This window comes from Plectrocnemia conspersa, unplaced genomic scaffold, assembly GCF_051122295.1.
Source record: "Plectrocnemia conspersa isolate PC_06_02 unplaced genomic scaffold, ASM5112229v1 ptg000002l, whole genome shotgun sequence".
Classification (NCBI taxonomy): Eukaryota; Metazoa; Arthropoda; class Insecta; order Trichoptera; family Polycentropodidae; genus Plectrocnemia; species Plectrocnemia conspersa.
The window spans coordinates 16,277,709-16,292,215 of record NW_028277166.1 but is presented as its reverse complement, the minus strand read 5'-3'; the positions used below and the strand labels follow the sequence as shown (position 1 = coordinate 16,292,215).

General features: G+C 29.6%; 1 protein-coding gene and 1 long non-coding RNA gene across 4 annotated transcripts in view; one reads left to right on the top strand and one right to left on the bottom strand.

The window, feature by feature from the left end:
* Nucleotides 1-14,507, bottom strand: part of LOC148237850 (uncharacterized) — a 252,044-nt gene that overhangs the window by 131,954 nt on the left and 105,583 nt on the right. The gene's annotated exons all lie outside the window — the stretch shown is intronic.
* The window catches only part of LOC148237852 (spondin-1-like), a 158,359-nt gene that overhangs the window by 60,517 nt on the left and 83,335 nt on the right, over nt 1-14,507 (top strand). For all 3 annotated transcript variants that reach the window (XM_088205724.1, XM_088205727.1, XM_088205725.1), the window contains exon 2: nt 7,548-7,798. In XM_088205724.1, the coding sequence (XP_088061850.1) occupies nt 7,582-7,798 (217 nt within the window). In that variant the 5' untranslated portion in view covers nt 7,548-7,581. The remainder of the gene's footprint in view (nt 1-7,547; nt 7,799-14,507) is intronic.

Here is a 14,507-nt window from a genome sequence, read left to right as displayed (position 1 = left end):
TATATAATTATTTCTGATGGTGTTGATTAATCATTATTTCATATTAAATTTGTAGTAAATTATAGAAAAAGAAATCAGTGATTCTCAATATTTTATTGTTTTGATTTATTTTACTACATTTTGGTATTCGTGTCTTATAATAATTTATTTCAACAGTTTTCTATTATTATATTTCGTTAATTTATTTTAAATATTTGTTGTACATTATTTAGCTTTTGTGAATTTTTATTTATGTCAATACAGTGGCTTTCAATATTTTTATAAAATTAATACAAAATATTTTTTTGTTACGTTAATTTATTTCTTACTCTTTAATTTTTCGATATTAATTGCTATAGATATCATTTATATTAATTCAAATTATTTCAATTATTATTTTGTCAGTTATATATGTAAATGTACCTCAAAACGGTGAAAGATCGACTACCGTACATGTACGGCGATACTCCTCATAAGTTTAAGGTTAACCAAAGATTGACATGCGTATCGCATACAGTAGTACTAATATAAGGAATAGGATTAAAATAAAGCTGTAAAAATAATTTATAACACCCCATATTATACTAATTTAAAGAAACTCCACACTCGATATTCTATACCTACAATTAAAAATCACATTATTACTAATACGATAAATTATTACAAAAATATCTCGCGTGAACATAATAATAAATTAATTGCAAAAATTGGTAACTATGACAAAGTCACACTAAATTTCAAGTATAAACATAAAATGCCTAAGCACATAATCCTTTGATAGCAAATCTGTAACCACGACTTCAATAGCCCCAGTTCGTAAGTGTTATTTTTAATTATGTATCTTATATTTTATTTATTTTATTTTCTTTTTCTTATTGTATAAAGGTTTTAGTATTTTCTCCTTAAATTTTACTTATTAAATATTGCATATTGTTGTCTCTATTTTTATTTAAACTATTGTAATTTCGCTTGTAAACATGATAATGGCTAAAAGCCAGAAACATGTAATTTATAACTTGTATAAAACTAAATTATTTTTGAAATAAACATTTAAAAAAAAAAAAAAAAAAAAAGGAATAGGATTAAGCGAATAGTTATTTTAAATAAATATGTTTCTTAAAGTGCAGATGTTTGATGGAGTACCAATTACTTAATGTTTTTTTTAATTTTCATTATATGTTGATTGTTTTTCTTAAGGTTCAATCAAAATAAGTCGAGTTCTAATATTCTAGTTTAATTATCAACTGATAAATGTGCATTGCTTAATATATATAGAACAAAGACATGACCGAAATAAAAATGAAATTTTACTTAAATTTTCACAAATTAAATACATATAATTTTTAGTAGAGTATTGATTAAATATGTACGTTATTGTATTTTAAGTAAAGCAATGTGACAAGTCAAACATTGATTCTTGATATTACATACACATATATGTATATATAGGCAACATATAAATTACGACTCTCATTCCCACTCGAATATATAATATATATATATTAATATATTCTTAAGTTACTAAGAATTGATTGACAAGATTAAAATTATCTGAGATTAGATTTATAGCGGTTCTTGATATTTTATATTTCCTAGAAGTATATCTCGGGTTTTGAGATAACATTACTTGTGAAATTCTAGTAAGGAACAATTCGGAGATATTTAGAAATAATACAAATTATATTTTTTTACATAAAATGAATAATTAAGGTGCAAATAATTCATTTAATTTGTTATTTAATAAATATTATATATATACCACAATATTAAAACATACTTGCATATATATGTTTATGTTAAATACTATATATTTATTATCATATTATGCACTTTAACTAACGCGTTAACTATATTTTAAAATGTGTAAACTAATCCACAATTTTATTTCTAGTCTAAATTCGAAATTTTCAATGTGTAAAATATTTATATGTAAATTAAAGTAATATAATCAAGTATATAATTTATAAATGTGCCTAAATACATATTTCAAGTTTTATTAAATAATTTATACAAAGGCTGTTGGCAAGAATGCGTTAGAAATAATGAAAAGCATTTTTGGATTATTTTGAACAGAATTTCTCTTCAAAATGTACATAAATTTGTATACGTATACAAAAATAAGGGGTGTTTCTTACAACAGCGTTAACCCAAGTCTTGTCAGACTTTTCGCGATAAGCCAACATGTCGCCCTTTGTCTCACGTCAGTCTTCATTTACGGCAAAATACCAAACGAATAGACATTCACAAAGTTCGTATACGTACGCCCTATATGCTATACCCGATGTATGTCACTGTGTATCGCAGTACGTATTATACGTGTCGGCACATCGAACGGAAAACGCCCCAGAAAGATTTGGCAAGAATACGTGTTCAAAATTTTATTAGAGACATAAAAGGCGAGTTATTGGAATTTGCGCTCAGAAGTGGTCCTCGCGGGGGTAATACGAAATAAACAATAATGAAAAAAGCAATAACACATAACGCATACAACGCCGAAAATACATTTTTACGTTTTTGTGCTTTTGGGCGAGGGTGGATAGAAAAGTTTCTAGAATTATGAACGATTTGTATACCACAACAAAGCATAGAAATTTACAATGATTTTAAATTAATTTATGTTATCAAATATATTGAGAGCATATACATATAATCTAAAATAAGCAGCCTATTTTGTATTAATTTTTATTATTTTTAAACATTAAAACTTGTAGTAAACTTTTTCAATTGAATTTTTAGTGCTATTTTATTAATTTTTTATTGATTTAAAAATATTTTTATTTATTGTGCGTAAAATAATATATGTTTAATAAGCATTTTTGTGTAATTTAACATTTTTTTATATTAAATTACATTACGTATATTAATATCAAGTTGTGGAAAAAAATATAGATTCCATTAGCATTTATCGCAACATAAATATTTTGCTTGCGCTTAAGTTTCATTCAACACAATATGCTCATTATAAATCAGTGATAAAAATAACTATGTATAGCAAATATAATTGTGGCGAATCCATTAACCTAGCCATTAAAGAAAGGCGTTATTGTACTGCGAGTAAACCTTTATCGCTCTAGTTTTCTGGCACCCTCAAACAGTAATAAGGGCGCGGATAACCTTTTAAAATGTATACGCTATATTTCACCATAGTTAAAACTGAAATCAGTTTAAAATCAGAGAAAGCTTGACTAACTGATAATAAACAACGACGATGCTGTAAACGAAATATACTTGTACAATAACAGAAAAACATACTACAAAAATATGCGTATTTCACAAGAACTGTGATTCGTATCTTTCGCCGTAAGCATCTTTGTGTTTAGCAAGTTCGTTGAAAAGCTTAATATTCTGACTGTGACAATCTGTTTTAAGATTTAAGCTTACAACTCTCCAGGCCAGTGTTTCTTAACCATTTTACACATGCGGACCACTCGAATTATGAGAAACATATCGCGGACCAATAACGCAGTAATACAGAATATGAATTATATAGTACGATTTGAGTCTTGAGTAATAATTGCTCATAAATGTATGTCTTATAAAGTAATTATTAATCCATATTGCCTTTAAAAAGATCATTTTTATCATTGAAATATTAATTAAAGTTTTGTATTCAAGCCTTTGGCAACTTTTTTTAAAATCTGGTTTACGTTAGCAGCAATTAAAATTATTTTAAAAGTAGAAGCATTTTTGTGTGTTCTTCTTGTTCGTGTCTATCCCAAAGAGCTTACTTTTTTTAAACGCATTCATTTTATTTTTCAATATAAATGTGGAAAATCCCTGGATAAAAATATTAGATTTATTAAGAAGACTAAATATATCCGCTTTATATGCAAGCCAAGTTTTGCTCTCATAAAAACTATTTTATTTAATTTATCAGTTAATTAAATCATAAAAAATCCTTCCTTTGGATTGCCAGCGCACTTTTGCGTGTAAAAAGAGATGTTGGTGTTGCAATTTCGTTTTCTTGTCCGGAAAGCTTGGAGTTCATAGCTCGACTGCAAATTTCATTAATGTTCTTGCTTACTGCGCTTAGTCCAAAAAAAATCTTTTTCGCAGCTAGGGGTTCTCTGTGGATAAAACAGTGACTGAAAAACATTTGTGGATGAGCAACAGCCTTTATTTTTGTAAATACACTCATGCTTGCAGCACCGACTTAAGAACCCAAAATTTGTAAATCGAAATCTAAGACACAAGATTTTGGAACGTTTTTTTTTCGTTTTATATATTCGTAAGGCTACTAAATAATAGACTTAAAGCAGTGATTTGTCACTAATTGTAATTTTTAGTAATTCAGTAGAAAAAATCTGAGCGAAATCACTGTGATTTTAATTTAAATAAACACCAAGTTAAAAAAGTTTCATAATGGCATTTGACATAGTTTCGTAACCTTTCACACACAGGGGCCGTAGAGATAATTCACTTTTAGGAACTATAGCGAAAAGTTTAAGTACTATTTTATCATATTGCCTAGCAATGTATATTTTTATTATTTTTTGAAAATTTGATGTACTCGTTTTTGGACTATATATGAAATTAATGTTTAAATGCTTGCTTCGTTTTTCTTTATTTCCATATCCTAGGGCTTAAACAATTTCAACACAATGACACAATAAATATTTTTTCAAAATATACCAAGATATCATTAAAATACAAAGGGCTCAGCCACTTGCAGGTGCATGAGTTTTGAAGAATTTCTTGGAATTTGTATAAAAAAATATTAGCGACATACGCCTAAAAATAGGTATACCATCCTATATAAATTGGCTCAGCTCTTTATAGCTATCGCCGAAAACATCTTAATATGCATAATTAATTATATCGTTACTCGAATTTTATACAAATTAAAAATAATAAATAAAGTTTAAAGTGGCCGAGAGTTTCTAATATTTTTAGCGAAGTATGGCACGGAGCGTTTTCATACTGGAATCGGATGATAGCGTGGTATATGCTTTGAAACATTTTTCAGTATAATTCCATTAAAATGGATACAAACATTGAAATATAAATATCACTATTCATACTTCCCTCGCAGGTGTATAGGTTTCTTACTTCTTCTGCTGCCATGTAACCTCAGACCATAACGCTTCCGCTACAATATTTAACTTTAGGTTTTAATTTTTTTATCAAATCTAAGCTGCTCGATTTGTAGAAGCATATAACTTAATACGACTGTTTGTTTCAAAGCTTCTTCGATTAAAAATATAATACCACACTTTGTTAATAAAGCTAGCCATTAAACACAATAAGTTACTATGTATTGTTATTCGTCTGGCACCTTCGCCATTAGACGGTTAGAAAGCTCGTCTCCCTCGAGTGTCCGCGCTCTCGTGTTTCATAGGTCGCATTATACCGAGTTTTCTAAAAGACCCCTTCGAGCAAGGGTGAAATCGTAGGCGGCAGAGTGTGGGTTGCCAAGACCCAATCCTAATTGAATGAGCTGATCCACTTCGGGGACGGGCCGTATTGCGTCTGGACTTTCAATTATGTCGGTTATTATGTAACGTGCATTGTTTACCGTACATATACTATATATTGGCCACATCATGTCGCCTGCGTCAGCTATTTTACGCGAAAGCTACCTCTGAAGAGAACGTTGTTTACGTGGCCATGTATTGAGTTACGTGGTACACGTAACGTATGTATGCGTGAAAGTGGTAACAAAACAAAACGGAGAAACCCACACTTTGTTCTTGATTGTCGGTCAAATGGGTATGCTGAAAGTTTTTGGAATATATCACAAAAACAATTTCCTTTATCCGTGTAGACTTACATACAAGATAATTTCCATGAGTTGGATAGGGTTACGCTTTCAAAATAATTATTTGGATTTATTTCAATTTTAATAATTATTAGAATGGTAGAAGTATTAAATTGATTGTATCGCAATTTACAAATAAAATAATTGTTCTGTTAACAATAACAATGAATCAAAATGTCGTATCGCATGCCAATACTGTAAAGTACCTGTGGGAAACCGTATACTTGAAGATGCAATAGAACGAATATGGATAAATTAAACGTAAGCACGTGAAAACGGGCTAATGCTGAAGATAATTAAAAAACACAGATAATCCAAAATATCAATATTTATATGATTTCATAATGTGTATAAAATGTTTACAATACAGGTTGTAATTTTTCTATTTATTAGAAAAAAAAATTTCGTTTGTTAAAAATCAAAATAATTTTAGAATATCTTTATAGTAATAGTCATAGTTAGTCTTATGACTAACGTAATTATTAGTATTTTCTTCACATGTGTTCACATTATCACTCCCTTCCTCTTCTGTTTCTATATGACAATATTCGCATCATTTAAGCATTAAAAACACAGATCATTTAAATTGATTTTTTTGAGATCAACATTTTCCATTTATCTGCATATTTCATAAGTAGCATTTGCCAGTCTCTTCAGAATCAAATACATGTCTTTTCACATGTTAAGAAAAATCTTTCTGCACGATTGAAAAAGTGTTACTGGCTTTACTTTTGACCAAGATTGTGCTATTTCATGTATGGCATCGAATGTAGTAATTTTTTTCCAGTTTCTAAAAGCCGTTTCATTGATGATATAACACCTTGTTTCAAAGGTCGAATTAAACTTGTAACATTAGGCGGTTAATATTTTGCAACTATAAGACCATCGTTCCTTTTCAATATGCTTTCATTCGGTTGAGGAGCATCATTTATTAAAAATAATGCTTTCTGTGGAATCTCTTTATGAAAACATCTCTCATTTCAAGAACCTATTTGGCTTTCTATTGATTTTCCATCCATGCTCCTTTTTGATTATAATATTTTTTATTTCTGTATCCTTAAATGATCTAGGTTTTTGCTTTTTCAATCACCTGAATAATTATTTTATGCGTTCCACAAGGATTTCCGCAACATATGCCAGTAAAACGCTCTTTAGATGATTGCAAATTTGTTAAACTAAATTTAATTTAAGCACGGATAATTCGCAAACCGGATAAATCGCACCCTTATAAACGAGAGTATACTATATATATATATATTAAATATATGATATACCGACAATTTTTAAAGCCTATATTTATATTACAAATTATTGGGATGTTGAATAAATATACAGACTGAATCTGTTTAGAAATTAGAGAACAAAGTATTGCGTTTTGTAGTAAAAACGCCACAATACATTGTGCTAAAAATAAAGACTATCGTAGTAGAAATCGATAAGGTGCTTCTGCTTCAGCATAGCAATACTGTTAAATAATTTATAATATTAAATAAGTTAATTAAATACTTTGATGTAATTGAAAACGTTGCACACTTAAGCGTTTTAAAAAAATGAGGGTCCTAAAATAATATCATCAGCTTGATGGGTTTCGAAGCTCTATATAGCTATACTATATATGCGAAAGGTAGTAGTAAAACGTATAAAGAGAATGATATCTAACCGTATATACAAATATATAAACACGTCTGAAACTCGTCCGCGTTTGATACCCTCAACTCTTTTTTTATTTGCTCGCGCGCGCGACCCCTTTTTATTTTTATAGCTTATTTAATGCTTTTTGATAAAAGGCGTCCTTTTTTATTTGTTACAGAGAGCTTTTAGCGCTGCAATCGGCGCCCGGTTTTATGGCCTGTGCGGCCGTGGGGTCCCTTTCGAGAGGGTCCACCACTATGGCGGCACGGCTATGGATGCTGGGAGCCCTGGTGGTGGCCACCCAGGCCCTCACCTGCGACAGGGCGCCCGAGGGGCGCCGCTATTCGGACAAGACGCCCTCGGACGGAAGATACTACCTGGAGATGTTCGAGGATCCCACCACGTACACACCCAACACTGCTTATACAAGTGAGTTTTTCTAATTTCTTAAAGCACTGACGGACGACCGATACTTGATAAACATATGTGATTAACTTTTGCTACATAATATAGTCCACATTGTTATAAAATAAATGGTTATTGAACAGTAACCTCCAGAATTTATTTCAAGATCGTTTACAAATAAATGCAAAACTTTACAATAAAATATTTTATGGTTATTGCTTATTATATTTGTAAGTGATCTTGAATTGCATTTTAGATTAGTGTTCAATGATGGTGTGTAGAACGTTTCGAGAAACGTCTTAAGTTATATAATTAAAACTCTCGGTATCTATTTTTAGCTAACTAGTTTATTCAACTTAAGTTACACAACATCAAATAATTATTTTTATCGGATATTTGTGATTTTCTTGAAGGGAGTGAGAGTCCTGACGGATTATTTAGTGTGGATTATTTTTTGATACTGTTATTGTAGCACCAGATTATTTATTAGGTCCATAAGAACTATCTTAAGAGACTTATTTTAAAATTATTTTAGATTCTTAAGAAATTGAGAAACACTTAAGATGCATTATTGCGCGGCTTCTTAGTTTAAGTTTAAATTTGACTTAATAGAATTATTACAGTGTATATCTAACAAACTATATATTGTATAAATATATACAATATATAAATATCAACTAAAAAAATCTAAATAAATTTATTACAAAAAAGTAATCTACAAATATATTCTTTATAGTAATTACGTGAAATATTGCTAAGCAATGAATTAGGTATAGTATATTTCTTATTGTATTTAAATTGTGAGTGATCTATACAGGACAGTTCTGTTCATGATGTGTTTATTTATTAATAAATTAAGTATTAAAAAATAATTATTAAATAATTCAGGGCTTAAATATGTATATTATGTATATAAATACATTAATATACATATTTAAGATTCATCAGTTTAACCATCTTTTCTTTTATAGTTAGACTCATGCTATTTAATCATAAAAAGAGATAAAGTATTTTAATCGTCTAAGAAAAAGTAGGTTTATTTGTAAAAATTGCACACCACCGTGTAAAACCTTTTAACAGCTCAAGTCATAATGATAAATGATTACAATATATGTTGCCTTGGTACAAGATAACGCGTGCATGTAAGATTGCTCTTAAATGGCAGCTTGTAATCTGCTTTAGCGGCCAACAGCAATTTGTTTTAAAAAAACACTCTTCCGTAATTTCTCGTCTCACAAAAAGAGGCGAGCAAAATATTCTCTCATAGAGGGGCCATGCATATAAATACAGAAACGTAGACAACCAGGAATCACTTCCTCTTGGACTATTTGTCTAAGAACTTTTCCTCAAACACTTTGTGGACTTGCTCTAAGCACTTTCACTCGCCACATTGCCTAAAAACTCTTCCGAGACTATTTCTACTAGCATTTATATTTAAAAGTCCGCTTTGGAGTGCTAAGATTAAATCTTCAAAACTCCTCCAACTTGGGCAGAAATCGAGAGGAGACGGACTCAACTTCAGACTAGAAAATATCGTAGAGGCCGCCGCTTCTCTCTTAGTATCTACTGGTCTAGCTGAAGACTGCGGACGGATCCACGGAAATACAAATTTAATTCATCTAAAATATTATGAAAATAATAAAAACAATATTTGCTTGCACTTAAAGGAGATATAGACCAAACCAAGTATTTTAAAAGTTATTTAACTAATTAAACTGCAATTAAATATATATGGACATTTTTGAACAAAATTATGATATTTCTAATCGGCGAAATTATCGCTTTCAAAAAATACAAAAGTCAGTAATCAGCAGCAATGTCGATCAATAGACGTGCGAAGTTATTTTCCGCCGGCCAATATATCTGACGTTAAATATCAACAGCTAATGTTCTTAACCCATAAACTTCGTCATTAAATTAAGGATAGCATTTCAATGATATTATTAGTGTAGAAATAAGTTCAAGTATTAATACAATCTTGTGCACCATTTGCTAACACATTTTAAATCATCATTCGTTATTGAAAAAAATTTTAATTTTCGTAAAACGAAATTTGAGTGTAGAAATATATTATTTCTGATTTATAGAGCTTCCATCATAACCAAAGTAAAATAAAAATATTTTTTATATTAGAAAATATAATCTAAATATTGATTTTAGCGTTGACGGGCCGAGTAGTGAAAATCGTTGATATTAAGATAACGAGACTTACGTCCTTTTCGCCAGAAGAGTATGTTAGAAAAATATGAGCTGATTCAAGGAAGGACATATTCTATTTTTACACAAACGTTTGTAGATAATTTATTATTGAATATATATCTACATTTGTTTATCTTGAAACGTATAAAGTACCAGTAAAATGGGTCGGACATTTCTACGAATGAGATATTTTATTCGATTTTGCCACTGTAAATAGATTTATTACTAGAGGTATATAAATAAAATTTATACATGTTATGCCTGTAAGAGGTCTAGAATAATCTTGACATTATTTCAGCACAAATAAACACTAAGCACGCTGTTTGTATTATATATTAATTTATTGGCAAATGATTAATTGTGAGCCAAATATTGTAGCCTTCTCGTTAATTAGATATTAGTCAATAGTGTTTAATTGCGCTGAAGAATCTTAATATAAAGAATGAAACTTTTTTTTATGATAAATTTCATTGAATAGTATTTATTAATGTTATTTATTGATTTTAAAAAATATTTATTAATTTATTTGTTGTATTAAAAGCAGCATATTAAGTGAAACTCAAGCTAAATTTAGTGGTTGTATGTTTGTTTAAATATATCATAGTTATCATTCTGTCTAGTTGAATAATTATGTATTTTATTATGTGCTAAATAATTATTATAACTTACTCTAATTGGCATTCGAGGAATATTGATTTTGATTACTTTTCAGTCTCAGTGTAAAGGTTCTTAATAAATTATCACTCTTTCATTCAAACATATTTTTTAAACCTCTATTTTGCATCACCCGAAGGTGAGCCATTCTAAAAATGGCAGAATGTACCCACACACATGTATGGTGAACTAAAGTACAATAAAACAAATTTAATAGAAATATATATTCTTTAAATTGTATATATATTTGCTAATGTAGATTTTTTTTAGTAATTTTCTATTCATATTTTATCAATAATTGGTAATAAGTATTTTTAACACTTATGTTGGCATGTAAAGAAACAGTCTGTTGGATGTTGTGGAAATTTGACAGTATAAAATAAATTTATTAAAGAGAAGTATAGAATATATTTAATATATATTTTCTAATGGTTTGTGTGTCTGTTAGGTGTGTCAGATAGTTAGAAACGTTTTAGTCGTTGAGTGTCGTCAGATTTTCAGTCTATCTAGAAGTCCAATTGCCAGTCTGTTTAGATGTGTTTTCAGTCAATGTAATTATTTACGATTTCGTTCTAAACTGTTTTCATTTTGAGGTCCGCGTGCAATACTTCGTTTGGTACATACTTAGAAGCATCTACTATCATATGCAGCACTTAGTTTTGAAATCTCTGGACGATGGCGATGTTTTAGTACAACTTTGTTACCATACGTCCACTTCGATTTCAGTACAACTTTGTAAAACAACAGTTTATTTTCTAGTGACATCTTTGATTTATTATTCATCATCCTAATGTAGATTAACATTCTAATTTGTTTTGTCATTAAAAATAAAAAAACGAGCTTAAGCTATATTTGTGGTCAGTTTATTTCATAAGTCATATTTTTATTATTTGATTTACAGCACTTTTTAGTTTTTGCGTACGAATAACTTAATCGAATGAGATCTAAATTTTAATTTAAAATAATTATTTAATTAAATGAATCTATATTTCCCACAATGGAAACCATCCAACGCGCTCTCGCAAATCATAATGGAATATAATTGCGAAGTAAGGCGTAATTATCGCCCTATTTTCACACAAAAGCCTGTCATGGAAATTATTGCCGTTTTACGCGGACCCCCACAGAAAAGGGTTGGCCTTTGATCATCCGACATTATATTGAAAATTAATGAAACTTTACAAAACTTGATTACGCGCAGCAAATATTGCTCGTAAACGAGAAAACCATTGTCGGTATGTTCGTGTATTGTTTGATATTCGAATATATTAAATACAAAGCCCGGACAAAATTACACACCATGTGATATTAATTATAACCATATTATTTTTCAAAATGTATTTATAAAATCATTTATCCATTCGACCCAAGCAAGGATCGCTTAATGGGTGTACACGTGTTTGCAATTAATTTATCGCCGATTTTTAGGTTGAAGAATTGCGCTTCTACGTAAATTAGATTTGATTAGCCTAAGAGTAACGATCCTTGTATTTTAGCGTTTTAACGAAGAACGATTGATTTGTTCCATATTTAAGTCTTACGTAATATTATGCAAGTACTACTGAATATTATGTAACGGGTGTAATGATTGTAGAATGTGGGTGTTCGGGTCCAAAGGATACAATAAAATCACTGGTGCGTGCTTTATCTTCAAGTCTAATTTTATATGATTTGTTATGGTAGTGTGTTTTACGCCAATATGAATGATTGAATTTAGTATTTAATGCTTGTATGACTGAATAAATACACCCCTAAAATATTAGTTTTATTAGATATCTATTTCATAGCTTATTAATATATTCTCCTGATTTTTATAAAATTTTAAAATGATTTTTTCAATTTTATTCAAAAATATCCATACAGTATGGATAGTAGCGTCCAAGGTACAAGGTGAATCAATGAAATTGTCAATAGAATTAAAAACTAGACTTAATTACAAAGCCATAACGCCGAAAATGTGTTTCCGCATTTATCCAAAAAAATTGCTTCTACGTATTCGAGATTTACGAGAGCAAGGCTGTAACGTTCCATAATTACACCTTAGTCCTTTTAGTTTAATATTTATATAACGTGATAAAAAAAATACGTTTACCAAATGAGCCATAATTTAACGGTAATTTCCTTTACCGTTCCCCTGAATTTTCGGCTTTGATCCATCAAAACGAAAATGTAAATTGGAATATTATTTTTTTCAAAGCAAAAATTAATAAATATTAAGTATAATATAAAACTAGAAAAATCAATACTTGTTGCTTTATAATCCTATATATTTTCGTATTAGGTCATATAATGCGTTAAATAGATAATCTGCTGGTCAATTGGGCCGATCAATCTGAAACGTCAAGAAATTCTTGCCGATAAGGCTCGAGGTCAATTTTGGTGTTTTCTGGACCAGAAAAACCATTTTCCGCAAGAGCGAGCTTATAGCCAGTTTTTGTATTGAACTTATCCTTAAATATGAAATGTCCGAGGAGCGAAATATTCCTTTTTTGAAGTAGTACGGGGAATTTGCATGCCTTTAAAATCTACTTGGAATTCTGATTCTATGTACATGTTTTAATCCCGGGAATAGACGCACATTATTTTTTTTTCAACATCATACATATGCCAACAGAAGAAAATTACGATATCACAAAAAAAACCTTTTACGACAAATTTTACATGTGACATGACGTCCATTAGATTAGACATTGATGGCCTTGCGCCAATGAGGTCGTGATCAATTTGGTTTACGTTTTTACAATCGAGGGTTTTCTACGTGTCTTTGTAGATATCTGTATGTAGAAATATGGTATCACTAATAACTAGAGTCTCCAATTACTCGAACCATCAACTACTCGAGTATCGAATAATAAAATTTTAAAATACTCGAGTACTTTCGAGTATTTACCAAATGTACCAAAATAGCTATTATTGAAATTCGTGCACATATAAATAAATAAATAAAATACTTAGTATGTTAATTTTTACAATTATTTTAACTTCACGAACATACTTTTTAAAAACAATAATGCAAAAAGTGTCTCGAATTTAATATTACTGCTAACCTTTGGTTTTATTATTCCCGTAATGGAAAAAACCCTTTCCGTTGTAGTTAATGTTGGTCTTATTGTCATTAACGCGTTGGATAAGGCTTCTAATTTATATCTGTTCGCTTTTTACAGATATAAAATTTTTTGAACTCTCTTTTTATGTTCTCTTCTTTCATTCCCTTCTCTGCTTTTCTCTTATTTCCTTCGACTATTGACAAAATAGCATTTTGTAATTCTTCTTGAATAGATTTTTTTTCTTAACAATATACAATATTCTACTCCTTCTGATTAATGCGAAGAATTTAAATCTATATCCTTCGAAGATGTATTTGGGTGAATCCCTTTCACTCTAGAGCTAAACGGTTCGCAAAGAACTGACTTTACTTTAAATGCCTTTAAAACACACAATTGTTTTGATTTATATTTTAAGCTGAGGGGTCAGTATAAACAATTTACAACACTTCACGCTACAACTGCATAGTCATAAAACCTAAAAATTTTTTTGTTGATATTTCATATTGTTCATTGCCATATATTAGATAAGTTGGGACTGTCAAACAGAAAACGCAAAAGAAATTTCTCCGTCGTACCCACTAACATAGCCGACGACCGGAACTATGCAACTATGGAACTATGAAAAAATTATACCTGATAGTAACCGCTCTAACTCGGGATAAAGCACGACGTTAACCTTTACCGGACCGAGTTAAAGTTATTTTTGTTTCTGAAATACTTCAAAATTTTTTAATTTCGAGTATTAATCGAGTAATTTTCAAAATACTCGATTATCAAGTACTTGAAAAATAGACAAAAATACTCGAGTATCGAGTACTCGATTACTCGAATTG